The sequence below is a fragment of the Vulpes lagopus genome, chromosome 3, assembly GCF_018345385.1.
Source record: "Vulpes lagopus strain Blue_001 chromosome 3, ASM1834538v1, whole genome shotgun sequence".
NCBI lineage: Eukaryota > Metazoa > Chordata > Mammalia > Carnivora > Canidae > Vulpes > Vulpes lagopus.
Genome location: NC_054826.1, coordinates 37,986,566 through 38,009,695, shown reverse-complemented (window position 1 = coordinate 38,009,695; position 23,130 = coordinate 37,986,566). Strand labels below are relative to the sequence as shown.

The window sequence follows — 23,130 nt, the reverse complement described above, 5'->3', positions numbered from 1 at the left end:
CTTTCAACCTAAACAGGATCATGCTGTCTGTTCCAAGATTCTCAGCAATTTGAGGCGGGCGCAGAGAGTTAGTGAAGCCAGCGGAGCCTTACCTTCTGGGAGGAGGGAAATGAGGGCTGGGACCCAGGATCACTATTATGTATGTGCACACTCTGTATCTGGACAAAATCTACACCAAGGCATATGTACATGTACCCAGAATAAGTCACTGCGCCAACAGGTGCCACACAGAAATCATGCACATACACACTGACATGTGGCTGTGCACACTTAGGCACACAGTTAAACATGTGCCGAACACGCAGCTATCCAGCCACTGTTGTGTACACCCAGCAAATGAAGTACACGTCACTTACACAGCGAGCTGCAATCTTGGACGTGTGTGTATATGTGCATACAGGAACCCTGATGCACGTTTGGACATCTGCACTTATGAATGCACACGCACACACACACACACACACACACAACTAAACATGCACACAGGATTCATAATCCCTCTCAAGTACATGCACATTCCATGCACGGGAACGTACGCCGTTACCGCCGTCAGGTCCACGTGCACCCTCTGATCCACAGCGAGATGCATGCTCACGTTCAAGCAAAAGACACATGCACAAATCCCCACACCCTTGCAATCGCGGGGGCGGGGGGCAGTCACTGTCGTGCATGTAAGACCCCGACGTGCATTCGCAGACCCCGACGAGTCGTACACACCGAGACGTGCACGGACACACTCGAGCTGCCACCAGCGCTGAAGTCTTTCCCCAAGCCACGCGGACGGGAGAGCTCGGAGCCGCGGGCTGGCCCACGTGACCGGGAACCGAGCGCTCCCGCCCATGACGGGATGGGAAAAGTATGCCTGGGGCGGGCGCGGGCCGAGCTGCAGCCGCGGCGGCGGGAGGCTGCAGGGAGGCGGCGGCGGAGCTGCGCCGAGAGCTGGTGGTTGCGGAGGCGCCTGGACGCGGCGGAGCCCCGGGGTGAGTGTCGCCGCGCGGCCGCCGCCGCCCCTCCCCACGCAGGTCTGGGGCGCGCGCGGGGGGCCGGGAGGGCTCGGCGGTGCGGGCGCCCAGGCGGTGCACGGGCAAGGCCGCGCCCGACCTCCGCTCCCTGCAGGCCCGCACCCCGGGCTTGCCGGCTCCCGCCTCGAACACGGATCAGCACGCGTGGGCGCTGGCTGTGCGCGAAGCGGCTGGCCTGCTGATGCTACGCCTCGACCGCTCGGTGCGCGCGGTGCTGTTTCGTTTCCATGACGACCGGTTATCCCCCATCTGCCAAAGAGGAACCAGGTTCAGAGACGTTTAACCTCTTGCTCCGGGTTGCACGGCTGGTAACCGGCGGTAAAGGGACCTGATCCCTGGTAAGTCTGAGTCCAATCCCGGAGCTGACCATTCCAGCTGTGTTTACGGAGTGCATGATCTCGTGGACTCCTCACAGCGCTTCCTTAATTAAATGTATTATGTAGACCGGCAAAACTGAGCTCAGAAGGTGTTAAGCGGCAAGCTGAGATTTGCACCCGATTCTTTACGACTCTCTTCCCCCAAACTACTTGTCTCTAAGCCTTGCCTTAGTTACTTTGTTCCTATCTCCCCAAGCCCTCTGCTGTGGTCCTGTGCCCAGACTGTATCTCTCAGCTGAAAGATCGCAGTGGCCCCCCGTGGTCTCTCAGTCCTGGTTGCACAACCTCCACACTATCCTCCTCTGCTACCTGGAACCCTTCAAAATCTCAAGACCCCCTTGGACCCACCCTCTCCCAGGGACCCTGTGTTCCTGCCCCCAGGAACTGAACCAGCAGCGGTAGCAACAACATCCTGTATATGTCAACCCAAGGCTGATGCTCAGTTAGCAGTGTTCTAAGTCGGCTCCCTCCCCTCCTCCCATTCTGCCCCCCTTCCCCATCTACACCATTCTCTTCTGATTTATTCTGTTATCTGGTAATTGTGTCCATTAAGCCCACTTTCCACTGCCAACTCCTCAGACCCCCTGCACTTCTTAGAACATCACCACTACCCTTCATTCTGACACATCAAGTGCACCGCAGAGTTGGCTTCTTCCCGAATGTCTGACTTCTCCCCATCCCCTAGCAGGGACACTGACTTTGCCTGTCTTCTAATACTTAAAGCTTAAGGTCATCTTTTGTTTTAAATGGTGTAAAAATAACAGTGATCATCATAAGAAATTCAGACCATACAAAAAGGGAGAAAGTACAAAGTAAAATCCCTCACACCGTTCCTAATTCTGAGAGGAATTACTCATTTACCAAGAAGTGTTCTTTCAGAAATTATATATGTGTCCGTGTGTATGTGTCCTTTTATTAAGTCAAAGAGAATCATACTTTACATTCCTTACCATAACATGCCTTTTTCACTTTGTGTATCTTTCCATCTGCATGTCTGGACTTACTTTGTTCTCACAACAGTGTCATAGTGTGTCATTGTAAGAGTAAATCAGGATTTCTTTCACAAGTCTGGGGTCATCTCTGAAGCTCTTCTGACTCCATCAAATATTCAGCAAGTTCCCCCAGGAAGTGACTGCTTTCTCTGCAAATCCCCCTCTTCTTCCCTATCCTGCTATTCCTCATCAGCCGATTGGATACAGGGGACTGAATCTTCTTTCCTAAGGCGCCAGTCTCTAGCACTCTCTGCTCCCGAATGTTCAGCATAGGCTAACCGAGTCCATGTGCACATTCACAGCTAGCCTCACCCATCCTTCCAGTCAGAGGCTTGCCAACCGGCCTTTGCCTCCATGAGATGAGCTGCAGAAAGCTGATTTCAGTTCAAATTCTGTTTTACATTTACTTTTGAAAGGAATTCTATGCCAAATCTTTTTTTGAAGGAAATAAGCTTCCTGGAATTTGTGCATTGCTGTGAATGGCTTCCCTCTAGAACACACATACACAGAGCTGCCCTGTGAGTCAAGGCTTTATGTTCATGGGTCCTATGCCCAAGCACGTGGCAGAGGGACAGGAGCTCTGGGCCCTGAGTCAGCAGCAAGCCTGCGTCCCCTCCCAGCTTGGACCTGGTAAAAAATGAGTTCACTCCTCTGAGCCCTGTTTTCTCTTCTGCCAAGTGAGGATGATAGTATCAGCCTTACAGGACTGCGAGGAGAGCAGAAGGGGAAAATGCACATCAAAGCTTTGAAGTAAGAACGCACAACATACGTGGAGAACACCCTTTCCCTCCAGGTCAGGGGGTGCCCACTCAGATGCTAATATGGGCTGTGTGGAGCACATCAGCAAGCAGAACGCATGCCATCTGGGAGTGGTAAGTGCTGTGGACATTGGGGAATGTGGTCCTGTGCAGTCGTCTGCTAGGGTGGCCATATCAAAATACCACAGACTACTGATGTAAACAACAGAAAGTTATCTCTCAGAGTTCCAGAGACTAGAAGTCAACCATTAAGGTGATGACAGGTTTAGTTCCTTCTGAGGCCTCTCTCCCTGGCTTGCAGATGGCCACCTTCTGGCTACGGCCTCACATGGTCAGCCCTCTGTGTCTTGTGTCCTAATCTCCTCTTTATAAGGATGCCAGGTATAGTGGATTAGGGCCCAATCATGTGACTTTATTTTCTTTTACCTCTTTTTTTTTTTTTTAAGATTTTATTTGTTTATTCATGAGAGACACAGGGGGTGGGGGCAGAGACACAGGCAGAGGGAGAAGCAGGCTCCATGCAGGGAGCCTGACATGGGACTCCATCCCAGGTCTCCAGGATCAGGCCCTGGACTGAAGGCGACGCTAAACCGCTGAGCCACCCGGGCTGCCCTCTTTTACCTCTTTAAAGGCCCAACCTCCAAATCTAGCCCCATTCTGAGGTTCTGGGGATTAGGATTTCAACATAAGAATTTTGGGGAACACATTTCAGCCCATAACACTGCATCTTGAGGGGCAGCCAATTGGTGCCCTTCCAAATGTTGCCAAATCTACAGATTCCCAAGAATACCTAAAGATCCTGATTTTTTTTTTCCAGCAACCTTTTATTAATCTGCTTAAAAGAGCTGAAGCTCTTAGGTTTATGGTGACGACTTTTGAACTTCTTTGATGAGCCCAACGGCTTCTCCCAATGCTTGAAGACCTGCTCAGGGTCCACCTCCATCTCTTCTCTGGCCCCAGGGCCCTTCTGTCTGGGGCACCTTGGCTTCTCACCCTCCTCCTCTGCCAGAGTCATCGGTGCTATCCCCATGCTCAGTCCCTCCCAGGTCATTTCTGGTAAACAACTCGGGTGGGTACAGATCTGTCATGCTGTCGTCACTGCCACTCGCAGCTGTGCCATCTTTGTTGGAAGCGGGTTCCCAGGAGGCTTCTCTTGGGGGAGGCAGCTGGTGCTGTCCAACTGGTCTTCCCTCCTCCTCCTTTTGTGCAGGAGGCAGGCAGGCAGGCACTCCACATACTGCTTCTGACACCGTATTCACGCACAGATCTCTGGCACCGCTGGCTCTGGGTAAGCCTCAGTACATGCTCTGGGAACTTGCTGAGGCACTGCAGGGTGAGTTTGCAGAACAGCTGACGTGGGTTCTTGGTGCTGGGAACAGTGTGCAGCTCAAACTCCAAACTCCACGTAGTCGAAGGCAGGAGAGGCATGGACTAGTCACTGGTATTTTTAGCCGTGGGTGTAGACCTGGAACTCAGGCAGAAGGTAGGGCAAGCTCGTGGCTGGTGGCTGGCAGGAGCGCATTTCACCTTGCAGGAGCACTCAGGTGCTTGTGCCTGGACTCTTGGTTTTAACATAAAATCTCCCATGTCTTACACTGGCAACAATTTCAAATTAAAAACAACCAGAAAAGTGTGGTGCAGTCTGTAGTTTTCACAAGGTCAGGCCATGGATAATCCAGTCAGGTCTAGATTATCATTTCCTCAGTGGCAGGGCCATCCTCCCTAGCTTTTCAGTCCCTCTCAAGCAGAGGTCCTTGCACATCGCAATGTCAATAAAGAGCTGGTTACTAAATACATAAGGTCAAATTTTACAACTTCTTTTACTGTAGGACACACATGTAGAAATCCTACACCTTTGCATTTATATCTTGCTGTTAGATTGTATCAGCTGTTTTAACTGCCTTTGAGCTATTTACCCTGAAGCTCACAACTGTTCAGCTCACCTTTCTCACATTTTACAGATGAGGAAACAGCAGACCCAGGTCTACTCATTTAACCTTCTCCTGTTATACTCTTATTTACTATCTCACATTGTTTTTATATATTATCATATCAGAATAACACTACTATTACCGAGTGCTTACCAGTGCCTGGTGACTGCATTATTTCATTTAATAGTCACAATTATTCTATAAGGGAGTTATAAGCAATTTAATTACTCAGGGAGACAGTCCTAAAGACCTCAAATAATTCAAACTTTGCCTGCTGAAGGATGGCAGGTATTTCTGCTCACCTAGTAGAATAGTGTTGTCATGTGCAAGCACAGTTTATAATTCATAAGTCGCACTGCCTTGCCAGGTCCTTGACAAACTTTCAATTTGGGGATTTTGAGTCATTTCAGATTTCACACGTGAAGTGAAACAAAAAATGTTTTTCTATCATGCTATTTCAAATTCAGATGGTTGAAACAAGGCCATGTAGGGCTTTTTCCGTTTCATAGATAAGGAAACTGAGGCCCAGAGGGGTTCAGTATCAGAGGTTGGACATCTCTGAGACTGACTCTGTGCTCCTTGAAGGCCAGCCCTCTGTCCAATCTTCTGAGTTGCCCTGAATGCCTATCAGGGCCTGACTGGAATGACTCCGTGGAGAGCAGCAGTTGAGAAGTCAAGGCAAACTTAACCTTTCTCCCCAGCCCTTCAGAGTTCAGAAGTTGCTCCTCTCCCTCAGCTCCCTGGATCTTCAAGTGTGATCCCTTCTATACCATTCCAGGGGATCATCTAGCCTCAAAATTTCCTTCTCTTGCCTCCTGTGTGGCCCTGGATGCTCTTTGGAGAGACAGCCTGTTTCAAAGAGAAAGGAGGTTCACAGCTTGCTTTCCCTCCTGGCCACCCTGGTGTGCCAGGCTGGACCCTCAGCATATACCCAGACCATGTGCCCTATGAGAGTAGCAGCCACATCTTTACATCTCCAGAACACCAGAGTCTGGCATCAGAGGCAATAAGTGGTGCCACTTGTGGGTATCCACATGCCAAGCCATGGTACCAACCACATGATGTCCCATTTGGGCCCCCATCACTTGCTGAGCTAAGTACTGTCCCATTGATTCACCTGTCTTTGTATTATGGAGCATGAACACACCACATAGCTCAGCGGTGTGGGGCCGAGGCAGACACCCCATCCTTCCCTCAGGATGCAATGCCAGTGCAAGAGCAAGGGCCAACCCTCCTCTCTTTTGGTGGCAACTCACAGAAACACAACACAAACTAGTTTAAATGAAAATGGAGCAATAGAAGAAGACAGCGGCCTCTGCCTGAAATGCACAGGACTCTGAGATCAGGACTGTTTCTCGTGAGTTCAGCTGCAGATGGTGACAATCAGAATTTTAAACTAGGTCTTAATTTCTGTATCATGCTTTACTTTCAACATCCGTTATCCTGTTTGATCTTTGGAGGAACAAGAAATCACACCGTAATAATAGCTAGTGCTTGTGTACCCCCCACCATATGCCACACTTCGTCTAGGGACATTATATCCTCATAGCAACCTTCTAAGGTAGGTAGTATTATTATCGTCCCCATGTTGGAAAGGACAAGGCTGAGGGAGATAGAATAAGTAATTTGTCAAAGTTCCCACAGCTAGTTCAGCTCAAGCAGCTATGTTTAGAGCTAATACAGTAGCCACCACGTGGCTCTTGAGCCCTTGAAATGTGACCAGTCTGAATGCAGATGTGATGCAAGTGTAAGACAAACACTGGGTTTCGAACACCTAGTGCTGATTGACGAATGTGAAATGCCTCACTAATCATTTTTACATTGATTGCATGTTGAAATTATATTTGATATCTATTAGGCTACATAACATTAAAATTAATCTCACTGCATTTTACCTTTTCAACATGGCAATGAGACCCATTGTGAATGGTGGCCACACATCATAGTCTTACTGGGTAGCACTGCTCAAACACGCTCCCCAGCACTCTGGTCTGCCACTTGGAGGCTGGCCCTCAGGACAAGCTGGATACAGGGCTCTGAACTCAGGCCTCCTTCCCTCCCTTCACATCTGGCACATCAGCTGCATTCTTCTGGCTCACTGCCGCCCTTGGTCGCCCTGGGGGAAAACAGCTGTGGGCAGCTCCAAAGCTGGATGGCTTTGTGCCCTCCTTACACAGGCAACTGAGATCCAACATGAAGCAGCCCACGGTCCTGGGGTGGGGGGCCCCATGTCCGTCCCATCGCATCGCATGCTGTGTTTGTCGGTTGGTCGGTGGATCAGTGGGTCGGGGTTTGGGTGTACAGAACAGAAGGTATGGCTCAGTGGCCGCCAGGCTGACTTCCAGCGCGCTTTCAGGAGTGCCGGCTGACACAAACCCTGTGAGATCCTGGCTCGTGGGATCTCACTGGGTCACTCTTTGTCCTTGGACCTCTTTTTTCTACACCCAGCCAGAAGCAGAGTGAGCTTCTGCACACAGCAGATCGAATGGTTTCTGGGGCCTTTTGGCAAGTGCGCCCATGCCTTTGAATCTTCGGTATTAGACTGGTTGCTGGAGTGTTTCCAAATTCCAGGAAGGGGACTTGTCTGTGAGCACTGTGTGAGGAGCTCTCGCCAGCCCCCTCCTCTAGGCGGGGCTTTTCAAGGAAAAGTCAGCTTTTCAAGGAAGCTGGAAAGGGCTGTTTCCAGTTTGCTTCCTGGAATTCAAGGAGGGCATGGAGTGTTTTTCATTATGGAATTCTCACTCCCATCAAAGGGGATTTTCAGAGAGCCTCATCTGCAAGCAAGCCCCACCCCATTCCAGCCACCAGCCTTTCCCCTTTAACTCCAAATCCTTGGAGAATTGCTGGCTGTGTCCAATTCAGGTATCTCCACCACCACCCAGAACTCTAGGAGCCTCCCCAGACACTCTAGAAGCTCCTGCTGGGAGGTCAGGACTGCTTGCTGTTAGTTCTGGGGCAGGTGGTGGCAATTACAATTTTCAGCAAGGCTTGAACTTTTGTATCCTGTTTGCTCTCAGCCTCAGTTATCTTGTTTGATTCCCTGTAAGGCAGATGGAGTGAGTGTTACCATCTCCATTTTATAGATGAGGAAATGGAAGCAGGAATAAGAGGAAATGACTTTCCCACAGTCACATAACCACTCACTGGGTTTTGAACCAGTGACTCACAAAACTAGGGCTGGGACTCCCATCTTCCAATCCAAGACCAGTCATCTCACTGCGTTTCCCTCATGGGCCGAGTGTGGCTTTGTCATCCGCACAGAGCAAATGAAAAGTTTGGATCCTGTTGCCCTTTTATTAAAAGGAGTGTCTCCTTCCTGGCTGTGGAAGCACTGTGAGCTGACCTCTTCCTATGTGCGGGGTGGGTACTGTGGGAGGCTCTGGTGACATAATGAAGAGCAAGACAGGCAGGCAGGCACTCGCTTTCCAGGACCTTCCATGCCACAGAGAGGATGCCATTAGTGGGTTGAGAAACCAATACACACATAATCACAACTTGATTGAGTGCTTGGAAAAGCAAACCAGCAGGTGGGATACTTTAGGCCAGGTGACCAGGTATTTCTCTCCAAGGACACAGTGGTCATCTGAGCCCTGAAGGCTGAGGCAGGCAATGGTCTGTGGGCCTCACAGGGAGGAGGTAGGGCTCCGGGGCCTTTTAGGTTGAGTTCTCTTCAGCTGCTGGGCGGTCACCGAGTCACACATTGGGCTCGAAGCTTTGAGTACATTATCTCATTGTTCCTACAGAAACTCTGTGAGGTGGGTATATTATTATTTCCATTAGATGAGGAAATGAAGTGGGTGGGTTTCCCATGCCTCTTAATCACAGAGTTAAAACACCAGCCCTCCCTGTCAGCATGTCATAGCCCGAGAACCAACTGCTCAGGTTCATTTAAGTATAATGTATATCTTCCAGTCTCCAAGGCAGGATGGCTCACAATCAAGCAGCCTGGCTGACGGCCCAGACAAGTGTCCCTGGAGTTTCTACCGGCAGACCACACTCAGCTGTAGTGAGCAAGACACCACTGTCCCCACTTCTGGTCCTTTTCACATCACAGTCTGGGCTGAGGATCCTTGGGAATGAGCCAGTGGCTGGTGTCCTGAGGGCCAAGGGCAGAAAGGAGGAGGAAGGCTCTTCTCCTGACAGCAGATTTCAGGCTGGGCCACTTTAGCTCCCAGTGTTTTCCTGGGACATGTGTATTTATGAATCATTAGCTACTTAAGTAAGAGATGATAAGCCCAGGGATGGGGCAAATTAAAACCAGACTGAAGAACTTATCCAAGTTTAGTACCTCATGACTTCATTTTTGGGGTTTAACCAACTAACATCTTTTCCCCCTACAGCAGTAAGACTGTCATAAACCTTCTCATTCAACTCCCACCAGAAAGAATTTAGGAAATAAGATAATTTTTTTTTAAGATTTATTTATTTGAGAGAAAGAGTACGAGTGCAAGTGGGGGATGGAATCAGTGGAGAGGGAGAGAATCCTCAAGCAGACTCCCTGTTGTGCTCCACTCCAGACCCTGAGATCATGACCTGAGCCAAAATCAAGAGCTGGACACTCAACCTTCTGAGCCACCCATGCCCCCCAAGAACTGAGATAGTTTTTAAAAAGGTGAGGAAAGGAAAAAAAAAAAAGGTGAGGAAAGACCAATACTTGGGTTTTTCTCTCTGATCAGTTGAACAGATATTTATGGAGTACCTGCTATGTGTAAAATATTCTGCAAGCTCCATTCCTGGAGTGAGGGTGGGGGCCCCCTGCGCTCTAAGAGGTCAAAAGGAAGGGGGGATTAGAATTAGGTCTGGTTTGGGTTAGAAATACCATGAAAGGGAAAAAACTTTCTTTTGTGGGGAGATGACTTATTGAAGAAAACTTATTTGAATCCAAGGATTTCTTTTGGATTTAAGCCATTGCCTTGTTTTCTCCTTGCTCTGGATTTTCTTGAGGGCAGAGTGTGGCTCTCAATATAGTGAATACAGGTGCCATGTTTAAGGGCTAGAAAGACAGACGAGGAGCTGGGGTCCAAAGGGAGAGCTGTCGGAGAGGGCATGTCAGGGAAGGCCTTGGGGGAAGTGACATTTAAGCTGAAAGACAACGGATAAAGAGCCAGCTCGCCAGAGGGTGGGGCTCCTTGGCTGGCAGACTGGCGCTGGGCCTGAGGAGGTGGGCTGGGCAATGCTGGGGAGCTGGCGGCAGGGCGGTGGTGGCCGCAGGAGCCAGGCATCTAGGGCTTTGTGGGCCACGTCAGGGTTTCCGATGTTTGCTGCTGCAGCCAGCAACAGCTGGAGTAAGACCCTCCAGGAAGTGATGTAGCTGAGTTCTGTTTTTGAACAGTTCCTCTGGCTTCGCATGGGGAGTGTATGTGGGGGAGGGAGGAGGGACCAGGGAGGAGGCTCCTGCTGGGTCTAAGCAGGGAATGAGCAGCTCCTGGTGGGGGGGGGGCGTGCTTTGGGGACCCTGGTCTTTTGGTTCAGCTCCTAGGATCACCCCATTAACCCTCCAAAGGCCCTTGTGAAAGTCAGGGCCCAGGACCTGATCCCTACCCCATCCTCTTTGCTAAGCCAAGGGTGGGCCTCTCAAAAGATAGGTTTTCCTTAAGCATCGTTTTACTTAAGTATCCCAAGGGAGAAAAAGCATCATTTCTACATTTTCAAAGTCAGATATTATACATACACGTGTGTATGTGTATGTGCTTGTAGGCATGCGTGTGTGTGCGCGTGCGTGTCTGTATAAATTGGCATTAAAGAAATTTCTCTATTGTTGTGTGTGGCTTTGGCAAATGCTTCAAGGTCTCCTCTCTGATTCAGAATATTTAGGAGGAAAATCTAAGAAATGCTGACATAATGGAAAGCGTTTGGACATTAGGGTCAGCCAAACCCAAGTTCAAATATAACTTCTGCCTCAAATTTGTGTAAATATGAGCCGATTAGCCTCTCTGAGCTTCAGTTTCCTCTTGTATAAAATAGGACAAATTATCAGAAGGAGGGAGCAAGGTGTAGTGTATTAACTGTAGCCTTCAGATCCCCTCACATGGATTTGAATATGGTCCCCGTGGCTCTAATTGTGTGACTTGAGGCGGGGATCCCTGGGTGGCTCAGAGGTTTAGCGCCTGCCTTTGGCCCAGGGTGTGATCCTGGAGTCCTGGGATCGAGTCCTGCGTCGGGCTCCCGCATGGAGCCTGCTTCTCCCTCTGCCTGTGACTCTGCCTGTCTCTCTCTCCCTATGTCTATCACAAATAAATAAATCTTAAAAAAATAATAATAATTGTGTGACTTGAGGCGAGTCAGCTCACTTTTCAGCGCCTGTTTCTTCCTCTGAAGAAATGGGATAGTAATTTTGCCACCTTCACAGAATTCATTATAAACTTTAAATAAAATAATTCATATACAAAACTTCATACAGTGCCTGGAACATTGTAGGCGTCTAATAAACTAGGTTTGCCTCTGCCTCAGTTTCCCTGTCTGTAACTAAAGGAGCCAGTTTCTTGGGGTCCTCCCCAAGTATGCCACCCTAAATTTATTTATTTATTTTAAAGATTTTATTTATTTATTCATGAGAGACACAAAGAGGCAGAGACATAGGCAGAGACATAGGCAGAGGGAGAAGCAGGCTCCCTACAGGAAGCTCCATGTGGGACTCAATCCCAGGACCACGGACCCAGGGATCACGACCTGAGCCAAAGGCAGACACTCAACCACTGAGCCACCCAAGCATCCCTAAATTTATTTAAAGGACCCTGGAAGAGGTAACCTGTCTGGATCCCTTGGGGCGCTGGCTCCCCTCCAAGCACCTAGCTCCCAGTTTGTCTCCCCACCACAGTGTAGAGTAGGCTGGGGGCCAGGCTCCAGAAGCAGGAGGGTGGGGGCACTGACTGGGAGCAGGAATATTTGGAGCCTTGTTTTTCTTGGAGGTGCCCTGGAGGCAAGGAGACTCTCTCCCTCCAGAATCTAGTCTCCCCGCCTTTATTTCCAAAACAGTTCCTGGCTGGGACTGCGGGAATAGCCGGGCTCCAGCTCTGAGAAATCCCTTCCCCTGTGCCTGTTCCCCAGCCCTGCCCCTCCACCCCGCCACTGGGCTGCTGGGGCCAGCTGTCCCTGAGCGGAATCCCCCGTGTCCAGCAGAGGCAGGGGGCCTGCGACCTTCTGGCCCTGGCGGGGCTTGTGTGGCTGAGAGGGAGCAGCAGAAGGGAGAAGGGGCCGTAAACCGAAGCAGATGCTCCCTGCTCGCGGGCGCTCATCTAGCTGTCTCTCCTTCCTGCCTTTCTTCATCTGGCTGTTTGCAGGACCTCATCTGGCTGGAAGACTCGCTCCCACCCGCTTCCTTCCTCCCTCTCCCTGGTCCAAAGCGTTCGCAGATTGCAACTTTTCAAACCATTTCAAACCTGCTTTGAGGATTCGGTTTCCCTTGTGGGCGCCCAGATGTATCCCAGCTCACAAGTAAACAGTGAGAGTTTTCCAGGACTCTTGTCAAGCAGACCAGGGAAGCAGATGGAGATACCTGGGGGCAGGGAGGGTCTAGAGCATGATTCTCCAAAAGGGCATCATGCATTCGACACTTCCATCTCCTACCACCTCTCCTGTCACCGAGGCCAGCTGTGTTGAACACGTGTGACACCAGAGGCACACAGTTTTACCTCCTCTGTCCCCTCTGTAATGCAGCCCAGGAGGGAGGCCCCCTCTGTCTGGCAGTCCACCCCCTTGGAATCCCATCTTCAATCTCCATTCAAAGGTGAGACTTCCTCCTATCCCCCCACCCCCACCCCCACGAAGATGTGAAGCTGGCAGGGCCATCTGCTCCCTTCCTCAGCTCACTTTTTCCAGGTGGAAGGAAGGGGAGGTAAAGGGACAGGCAGCAGGAGGGCTCTTCATGTTTCTTGGCGGGGATGGGGACTACACTGCTCTACCTCTCTGGGCCTGGCAGACACGGACACTACCCCTTCCATGGGGGCCTTTAGCCCACTCCTTGGGGTTGCCCTGTGGACTCTGACTGTCACTGCCCTGAAGTGGGCCATGCACGTTCTCTTTTTGCTTGCAAGTCCAGACCTAGCCCTCGGCTTCCGGCTTCCAGGTGGCTGCCCTGTGTGGTCATCGCTGCTGGGGCCCCTTGCCTTCAGACCCCCCTGGCCCAGGCTGGCTCCCACAGGGGAATGTGTGGTACCCTCCACCCCCCAAAGGAGGCAAGAAGGTAGTCAGTCCCCTTCCCATGCTCTCTTTAAGCTTCCACCCAGCCAGTCTGTCAGCTTTCTCACGCAGGCCTCAGTGGTGTGGCCACTCTCCCTCCCTGTCCCAGTGACACAGGTCACATTTTAAAATCCTTGGTCTCACATGAGTGCCAAGAGTCATAGAAAGGGCTCTCAAACTGTTCATTCGTCAGTTCTCTGCTCTGGCCTGACTGCTCCATTTAGCAGCAGCCTCTCATGAGTCCTGATGCTCAAGCGGGGCAGGTGGGGGTTACTTTAAGAATGGGTGTGCACTGTACAGATACCAGTGCTCTTGGTTAAAAAGGGATACTAGAAAGGGCTAGGGAGGCATTAAAGATACACTATCACCAAATTGAAATTGTTTTCTTGACCTAATCAGGATTAAAGAAATTGAAAAGATAATTTTGTTACTATATGATGCAATGTTATTGAAAATAGCAACTGGTATGAGGCCACCTCTACCTGGCCAGGGGCACCTCCATGACACTTATCTAGAGAAACCATCTAAGGTCCGGAGAAGGTGAGCCTTGGAGCCAGAACTACTAGAACAGGCCCCCAAGTCTGGGGTGGTGCTGTGCTGTATGGTTTTCTCTCCTCTCCCTTGCAGGAGAGGCCTGATTTTCTCTCTCCTTCATCTGTTCCCAGGGTCAAAGATCCTGGAGGGGCGCAGAGGGGAGGTAGAATCAGCCTATTTCCAGAGGCAGCCTGCACTGTGGACAGGCTTCTAGGACCAGGGCAAAACCAAGTCTGAAGGAAAACGAGGTTATGGGCCCAGGAGGAAAGCACAGGCTCCAGGACCCAGGCCTGCCCACACCTGTTGCTTGAAGGCTCTGGTTAGGTAGCCCAAGTCCACACAGGCACAGTGGAGCCAGCAAGGGTTACATACCTGCAAAAGGGCAGGCTGAGGTCTGAAAGGCCCAGCATCAGAGATAAGAGACCTTAGAGACCATCTAGTCTCATGGTTCTCAAAGTGGGTGCCTGAACCAGCAACAGCAGCAGCCCTTGGAAACTCACTAATAATACTGAATAATAAACTCTGGGGGTGAGGCCCGGGCATCTGGGTTTGAATGAGCCCTCCAGGTGAGTGTGATCCACGCTGAAGTGTGGGAACCACTGATCTAGATCAAACCCCTTATTGTTCAGGTGGGGAAACTGAGGCTCAGAGAAGGGAAAGAGCTTGCCTAAGGTCACAAAGCAAGCTATGGGGGAGCCTGGGGACCTCCGTCCATGAAATACCTGCCTTCAGCTCAGGTCATGGTTCCAGGATCCTGCTCAGCGGGGAGTCTGCTTCTCCCTCTCCCTCTGCCTCTGGCCCCCACTCGTGCACTGGCTCTCTCTCTCTCTCTCTCAAATAAAGAAATAAAATCTTAAAAACAAAAAATAAAAAGCAAAGCAAGCTACACTTTGGAGTTCACCCTCCATGGCAAGAAATCATGCCTGGAAATTTTCATTCTTGGGAGAAAGGCTGTTAATTGCAGAGTGACTGAGCTGATTTGTTGAGACATCTTGATCAAGTTGCTTATTCCTGCTCTGGACCTCAGTGTCTGCATCTTTACAGCAACGGGCTAGGAGTACATCATCTCGGGGCACCTGAGTGGCTCAGCCAATTAAACGTCCAACTCGGCTTTTGCTCCAGTCATGATCTCATGGGTGTTGGGATCGAGCCCATGTCAGGCTCCATGCGCAGCAGAGTCTGCTTAAGATCCTCTCCCTTGGGATCCCTGGGTGGCACAGCGGTTTAGCACCTGCCTTTGGCCCAGGGCGTGATCCTGGAGACCCAGGATCAAATCCCACGTCGGGCTCCCGATGCATGGAGCCTGCTTCTCCCTCTGCCTGTGTCTCTGCCTCTCTCTCTCTCTCTCTCTCTCTCTCTCTCTCTGTGTGTGTGTGTGTGTGACTATCATAAAATAAATAAAAAATTTTTAAAAATCTTTAAAAAAAAATCCTCTCCCTCTGTCCCTCCCCCCACTCTCTGTCTGTCTCTCTTATAAGTAAATTAAAAAAAAAAAAAAAGAAGTGCATCATCTCTGAGCATACAATACTCTGGTCTCTGGTGATCATGCTGTTGCTGCCAGCAGCCTTAAGGACACAGTGTAAAATAAACTATATTGAGACTTGCAACATTTCTAAAAAAAATTACTCCCCAGACTACTTTCCAGGAAGCTATCACAGGATATGTGCCACCCAATTGAAGGCTTAAAAAAACATTTTTTAAAGTAAACAAAGAGAGAAATACATGGGATTTATAAAACAGGAGATGTAACACAGGGGAGAGGTGAAGACAACCACTACAGTGATCATAAAGGAGAATCTAGGATGGCAACCATTTAGCACATATAAGGATCAGAACAGGAGGTGGGGGGTGCTCCAAGACTTCTATCTTCAGGAAAATAAATGGATCAAATTATCTGATATATTTGATACTGTAGAAAATAGTGACATAGGGAACTAGGCACATGAAAAAATAAATTATTATCTCCAGCAAGAAAAGAGTGTAATGAGAAAGGAAATATAATTATGGTGCAGTGCTTAGCTTAGTAGTAAACAATACCTACAATAATTCAGACAGTAAACTTTGATTTCATCAAAAATTATATTTTAAATACATAAGGAAGAGGAAATAGGAGCTAGGATGATAGAAGGGGGCTGATTTCTCATCGGTCAAATGAAATTCAAAAGACAATGTCTAAAGGGGCACCTGGCTGGCTCAGTCAGTAGAGCATATGACTCTTGATCTCAGGGTTCAAGTCCCACATTGGGTATGGAGCCTAATAATTAAAAAAACATTTTTGAGGGGTGCCTGGGTGGCTGAGTTGGTTAAGCATCTGCCTTCAGCTCAGGTCATGATCCTGGGATCCTAGGATCATGTCCTGCATTGGGTTCCCTGCTCAGCAGGGAGCCTGCTTCTCCTTCTCCTGCTCCCCCTTCCTCCGCCTGTGCTCTCTCTTTCTCTTTCTATCTCTATCAAATAAATTAATAAATAAAATCTTTAAAAAAAAAAGTATGCATTATAGCTTGCTCCAAAAGGACACAGATTCTGGGCCTACCCGGTAGGGTTCAAACCCAAGCCCTGTCACCTGCTACTTGCATGAATTGGGCTTATTTTACACATTGCCAAGTCTCCACTACCTCACCTGTATCTGTCCGGCAAGGATGTTGTGAGTTAAATAATGTAAGGAAACTCAGCCCCTGCCTGGTACCCAGGAAGCACCTGGCAGGGAGGCTGCTGCTGTGGCCTGCCAGTGCTGCTCAGGTCTGGGGCACCTTGACCTAGAAATGAAGCCTCAGTTCTCACCTCGTGATGTGCTACCCTACATCCCCCTGAAGAAGCAGCATAGCTGCAAAGCATCACCTACAATGCGAAATATTTCCATCCTGTAACTTGCTACTTGTGCCAAGTATTTGAGTGAAGTCACAGCTTGTTTGTCTCTATCTCCAGCTCCTCCCAATTGGTGTGAGTGGACCGTTAGGCCCTACCTCTGTTTCAGCTACTCTGAAGGACAGTGTGACAATGAGCACCTCACCCACAAGACCTCTCCAAAGTATATTCTGGGTCAATAATTCATCCAAATATGTCCTCAAGATAGGATGACATTGTCTAGCTACTTGTATATGATATAGTAGAGAGCAAGAGAGAAATATAATTGAATTTCTCCTAGCAGTTTCCTCCTCCTCTGGTTGCCTTTCTGATGGACCGCCAGTCAGCTCAGTGACTGGACTCCCCTGCTCACAGCTCTTTTGCCTCCCACAGGTGACCACCATGATCCCTTGGGTACTCTTGGCCTGTGCCCTCCCTTGTGCGGCTGACCCACTGCTCGGAGCCTTCGCCCGCAGGGACTTCCAGAAGGGCTCCCCTCAACTTGTCTGCAGTCTACCTGGCCCCCAGGGCCCGCCCGGCCCCCCAGGAGCCCCAGGGCCCTCAGGAATGGTGGGAAGAATGGGATTTCCTGGAAAAGACGGCCAGGACGGCCAGGACGGGGACCGGGGGGACAGTGGAGAGGAAGGTAAGAGGCCCAGTACCTGCCCTTCCCATCCTTTAGCATAGAGGGAGTTGAGTTACAAAAACTAATATTAATTCTATTTCATTATAAATGAAATTGATGTCTCTTTAAAAAACAGAGCAATGAATTCTCCTGAAAGGAACAGTAGGTATCAAATCTTGTGTTCCTTCCCCAGCTGCATCATTGATTTGCTGAGTTGCTTTAGGCAAGTTTCCTGATATATTATTCAGAACTCTTTTGGTTACAAGTGACAGAAACTCAATTTATAGCACCGAATGGAATTTATTGGCTCATGCAGCTGGGAAGTTCAAGAGCTGAGTTTCAGCAAGGGCTGGGTCCAGGAGCGCAAATGTTGTCAAGGCTCTACTGCTTGTGTGTGTTAGCTTTGTTTTCACAAAGGCTGAAAGTCTTGAAATGGCTACCAGTGGGCTCAAGCCTATCTCCTCATGGCTTGATCCACAGGCAAATCTCAGGATGACTAGTCTTCCCAAATCACATATGTATCCTGGACCAATCTTTTTGGCCACGAAGGTGAGGTACCACCATCTGCCAGGACTGGGTGGATCATGAGTCCACCCTTAGGTGTGTGAGTAGGTGGTGAGGGCAGTTGGTCACTGTGGTTGACAGCCTCATGGGGACCACTTGAAGTCATGAAGGGTGGTTCCCCAAAGGAGGAGATGCCAGACAGGCAGCAAACAGATGGAATAGTCTCTACAGACTCTTTCAACCTTGATATTCCATATGTCTCAAAACCCTTGATGTCAGTAACATCCCCACTTGTATGTTCTAAGAGGTGGGGGAGTGGTAACAACTTTTAATGTTGACAAAGCACTTATGAGTATGTTGCTCAACTGGCCATCCATCCATCCATCCTATGAAGAAGGTATTTTTACTATCCCCATGTTACAGATGAAAAAAAACAAGAGTCAAAGGGGGATTCTATTGAGAACAGCACATCACGGCTATAAGAACCTGAACTCTGGAAACAGACCTGGGTACCTGGTTTGGCAAATTAGTTAACCTCTCTCCATTCCCTAGATGCTTCATCTCTACAGTAGAGATGATAATAGCACTTACCCCATAGGGGTGTGACAAAGATGAAATATGACCTGTGAAGCATCAGTCCCAAAGTAGACATACAATAAATGGTAGTCACCACTTAATTGATGTGCTAAGCTCATGTGACAGGCCAGGAGCTGACTCCAAACCCAGACCTCCTCCTACCACACCAAATTAGGTCCTCCAAAAGCACCTTCTTCCCCAAATAACTATATAAATAATGATGATGGCTTTGACTCAGGGAGGTCTCACAGTGTGTCAGGCACTGGCTGCTATGGTATCCCATTCCCTGACCCCACTGATAGCTTCATTCAGGGCCTGTGCTCCAAGCAGGGCCCGACAGAGATTCCTCTGACATTCATCTTATTGGTCCCAGAAGTGAGTGGGTATCTCTATTGACTTTTTCTCCTGGATTAAGAGGTGTGAGGATGTAGGCTGGGGGCTGCTCTTGGCCATCTCTCCTGCCATGCAGTGAGTCTCTGCTGAGAATTAAGACAACACACCAAGGAAGGCAGTGTGAAGAGATGTAGAGTCCTGACCTGTAAAGTTCAGCCACCCTGGGGCCAGTACCAACCACCCAACCACTTCCTGATGTACACATACAGATGCATCTCCATAAAGGTCTTGAAAAGTAAAATCAGGTTTTCCTGAAGTTTCTCAAAAAGGTATCAAGAAAGAGGGACACCGGGGATCCCTGGGTGGCTCAGTGGTTTAGCGCCTGCCTTTGGCCCAGGGCGCTATCCTGGAGTCCCGGGATCGAATCCCACGTCAGGCTCCTGGCATGGAGCCTGCTTCTCCCTCTGCCTGTGTCTCTGCCCCTCTCTCTCTCTCTCTCTCTCTCTCTCTCTCTCTCTCTCTGTGTGTGTCTATCATAAATAAATAAATAAATATTTAAAAAAAAAAAGAGGTACACCACATTGCACATTGTTGAACTTCCTGAGAAGCTTCCTTATCTATTTGTCCTCCCTCAAAAACTCCAATGCAAAATGATCCAGTCTTTACTCCTCCTGAGGTCCTTTCTCCCACTATTAGAGCAATAAGTTTTGCTGAATTTAATTTTTTCATGGAACAGCTTTATGATCTTAGCTTAATTTTTCTCCATCTTTAAAATTTTTAATTATGGGTGATACACAAATACATTCTCATTATGATATATTCAAACCATATAAATAAAGCAAGAGACGTCCTGAATTCCTACCTTCCTTATCCTCTCCTCACCTTCCCAGAGGTAACTACTATTAATTAGTTAGATGTGTATCCTTCCTCACCTTTTTCTACATAATTTACATATGTATATAGTAATGCCAGACATTGCCAGGCACTCAAGCAATCTGCTCCTGAAAATGCTACTTGGGAATCTGTTTCCCAATTACTTAAAATAGGAAAAATGTAAATATATTACATGTTAACTCAACATTTTAAAACACAGTAAAATGCCTACATATATCCATGTAAGAAGCAAAGTGCCTTGTTAGAGTGTAAAATGCCTACAACATTACTTTCTGATCGCCCAGTTCATTTGGTAGTTAGCAAACGGTTGCCTTGTATACAGTAATCAGGATGCCTTTTGGCACCAGCAGCCTTCAGAAGCAGGCCCTTGACTGGCATTCAGCATGCTTTTCAAATATCTACACCCAGTTCCGCTAGCCTACCAATTGTACCAACTGCACAATTGTGTTTGGATGTGACTCAAATCTTTACCCACATTTGTTTTTCTTTAAATGTTGTATTGAATTTAGGGATCATAAATAGACATGTTCCCTATATAACCACTGGCCTAAAATATTGTATTGAGAGAAATACACTTTATGAAATATGGGTATTAAAAACCGAGGGGCATTCTACAGGAAAACATTCCTTGGGGCATGTTCTGCAGCATGTGCCAACGATATTGGCTGAGTGTTTACTATGGGCCAGCCATTCTCCTGTGCACTTAACTGGTTAAAGAACTAGTTAGCGTTGTGGTTTCCTTTCAACAAAAAAGGACCCGCCACCTGCTTTCTCCTCTTAACAGTATACTTTAGAGAAGTTTTCATATGTGCACATAAATCTGCCTCATTTTTCTGACTCCTGCATAGAGGCGCACAGTATGGGTAGACCATAATTTTTTAATAATTTCTCTTTATTTTTTTTTTAATTTTTTTTTTATTTTATTTATGATAGTCACAGAGAGAGAGAGAGAGAGAGAGAGAGAGAGAGGCAGAGACACAGGCAGAGGGAGAAGCAGGCTCCATGCACCGGGAGCCCGATGTGGGATTCGATCCCGGGTCTCCAGGATCGCGCCCTGGGCCAAAGACAGGCGCCAAACCGCTGCGCCACCCAGGGATCCCTAATAATTTCTCTTTAGATGGACATTTAGTTGTTCCTAGTTTTGCTCTTGTGAGCAATGCTGCTAAAACTCTTGCACATGTGGGCAGGGACCTGGTACATTAGGCAGGGCTTTTACTAAGATCAACGTGCTGAAGTCAAGAGACTTCTTTCAGTTCTTTTGTCAACCCTTTACCAGCATAGCCCGTTGAAGGATTGGTCTGGCAGACAAACCAGAGTCTTCCCTAGAAGGCAGGAAAAGGAAAGGGGGTGAACTGTTCTATGTTATTCTTTTCACTCCGATCCACAGTGGTCTTGGGAGGTAAGTATCACCATTCCCATCTTCCAGCTAAGCTGGGGAGAAGTGCCCCGGGTTACACCATCAGGATTTGCACCCATTTCTGAGTGACTCCAAAACCTTCTTGCTCTTTCCATTACCCAAAGGCTCCTGCTCCAAGGATGGAAAGCCAAGGCCCACAGCATCTGCCTAGTTCTGTGAAGGCCCCCCCATAACACCAGCTGCTCTGTCTTCCAGGTCCACCTGGCCGGACAGGTAACCGGGGAAAGCCAGGACCAAAGGGCAAAGCCGGGGCCATTGGGCGGGCCGGCCCTCGCGGCCCCAAGGGGGTCAGTGGTGCCCCGGGGAAGCACGGCACACCAGGAAAGAAGGGGCCCAAGGGCAGGAAGGGGGAGCCGGGCCTCCCGGGCCCCTGCAGCTGCGGCAGTGGCCACGCCAAGTCTGCCTTCTCAGTGGCAGTGACCAAGAGCTACCCAAGGGAGAGGCTCCCCATCAAGTTTGACAAGATCCTGATGAACGAGGGCGGCCACTACAATGCATCCAGTGGCAAGTTCGTCTGCGGCGTGCCAGGGATCTACTACTTCACCTATGACATCACGTTGGCCAATAAGCACTTGGCCATCGGCCTGGTGCACAACGGCCAGTACCGCATCCGGACCTTCGATGCCAACACGGGCAACCATGATGTGGCCTCGGGCTCCACCATCCTGGCTCTGAAGCAGGGTGATGAGGTCTGGCTTCAGATCTTCTACTCAGAGCAGAATGGGCTTTTCTACGACCCTTACTGGACCGACAGCCTCTTCACAGGCTTCCTCATCTATGCTGACCAGGACAACCCTAATGAGGTGTAGACAGGCAGGTGTTGGGTCTCCAGGGAGGGAACAAGCTCCTGGACTTCCAGAACAAGACTCATCAACTCTCCGCTGGGTGGGAGTGGGAACTTCCAGCCCTGGACATTCCTCCTCTGCTCATTTTTCCCTCCATCATTAAATCCAAGCTGTTTTTATTCAACCTTTCATCTATCCATTCACTAATTTTATTTTATTTTATTTTAGTATCTACTGCATGACAGGCACTGTGCTATGCTCTGGAAGGTGCCTCAATGAACAAGACAGAGGCTCTGTCCTTGTGGAGCTTACATTCTAGTAGGAGATATAACTTGCAAATAAACAATCAAAGAATATAATTATAGTGCCAGGATGGAGATGTACATGCCATGGTCAAGAATAATAGGAATTATTTATTGCTATAATAAGGAGACAAAGAAGAAGGTGAAATTTTTTTTTAGATTTCATCTTTTTTTAAGTTTACTTACATGAAGTCTACAAATCTTAAGTGGACAGCTCAGAGAATTTTTACACATGTACACAGCTGGTAACATCCATGTAGATCACAAGCAGAATATGTCCCCCTCCCTGACTCCCTGAGGCTGTCTTAAGTGCCCTCCCAGTGAGTACCAGAAAGAAGTTAGTTTTCAGCTAAGTCGTGACGTGGAAGACAGAGCAAGGCAAGAGTCTGGGGGAAGGGGTCCCCTGACAGAGGAGCTGTGGGTACAAAGACCTTGCTTTAGAAAAGAGCTTGCCATATCTGAGGGACTGACTGGAGGCCAGAGGGATAGGTGAAGGCTGAGGGATGAGGCTGGACATTATACAGAATCTCACAGGCTGAGGCAGAGTTCATACCACTCAAGAAAGCTTATCGAAATGAGCATGAGATGAAGATGGGGATCACCCTGAATCTGTTCAGTGCACGAGTGAGTCAGCCTTACACTTAATCACTTGATTATTAAATCACGTGCAGGCTCATTTCTCAATCACGGAGATACAGCAGGACATCCCAGCGTGTCTGACAACCGCTGCTCGAAGGTGGCAGGAAGGAGTAGCATGTAAGTGAATCTTGCCCTCTCCTCAGGGATTTCCAGAGTACAGGGATCTGAGGGGATGTGAGAAGCCAGTACAAAGCGGCTGGTGCTGAGAGGTCAATTGCTGAAAGGAACTTTCTGATGGAGCTGGCAGGTGGCTCTGACTGACTTCTGTCTGGAAAGGTGGGCCCAGCAGGGCTGCTGACAGCGGTTCTAGAAAAGGATAGCCCCCTCTGTAAATAAAATAGGGTTTACTTAAAACAACTCTGTTCTCTCTGGGCCACAAAAAGTATGAGATTGGAATGAATTTAAGAAACCCAGGAAGG

The 23,130-nt window shown here is 48.9% G+C and overlaps 1 protein-coding gene and 1 pseudogene across 2 annotated transcripts; one reads left to right on the top strand and one right to left on the bottom strand.

Moving 5' to 3' along the window:
• Positions 1 to 856: 856 nt before the first annotated feature.
• Positions 857 to 21,954, top strand: C1QTNF2 (C1q and TNF related 2). Of its 2 annotated transcripts, none has more exons than XM_041746875.1 (3): positions 857 to 980; positions 17,030 to 17,282; positions 21,181 to 21,954. In XM_041746875.1, exons 2-3 carry the CDS (start codon positions 17,039 to 17,041, stop codon positions 21,792 to 21,794), a joined length of 858 nt encoding a protein of 285 aa, XP_041602809.1. In that variant the 5' UTR covers positions 857 to 980; positions 17,030 to 17,038; the 3' UTR covers positions 21,795 to 21,954. The 2 variants fall into 2 exon arrangements, with proteins under 2 accessions (XP_041602809.1, XP_041602810.1); XM_041746876.1 differs by lacking the exon at positions 857 to 980 and adding an exon at positions 1,229 to 1,360.
• On the bottom strand, positions 3,938 to 4,671 carry LOC121486985 (annotated as a pseudogene).
• Positions 21,955 to 23,130: the final 1,176 nt, after the last annotated feature.

Bases quoted from the DNA above. Each gene is read 5' to 3' on its own strand.
- C1QTNF2 (XM_041746875.1), top strand. From the start codon at position 17,039: ATGATCCCTTGGGTACTCTTGGCCTGTGCCCTCCCTTGTGCGGCTGAC. The intron at 17,283-21,180 runs GTAAGAGGCCCA...TCTGTCTTCCAG, and splicing joins GGGGGACAGTGGAGAGGAAG to GTCCACCTGGCCGGACAGGT.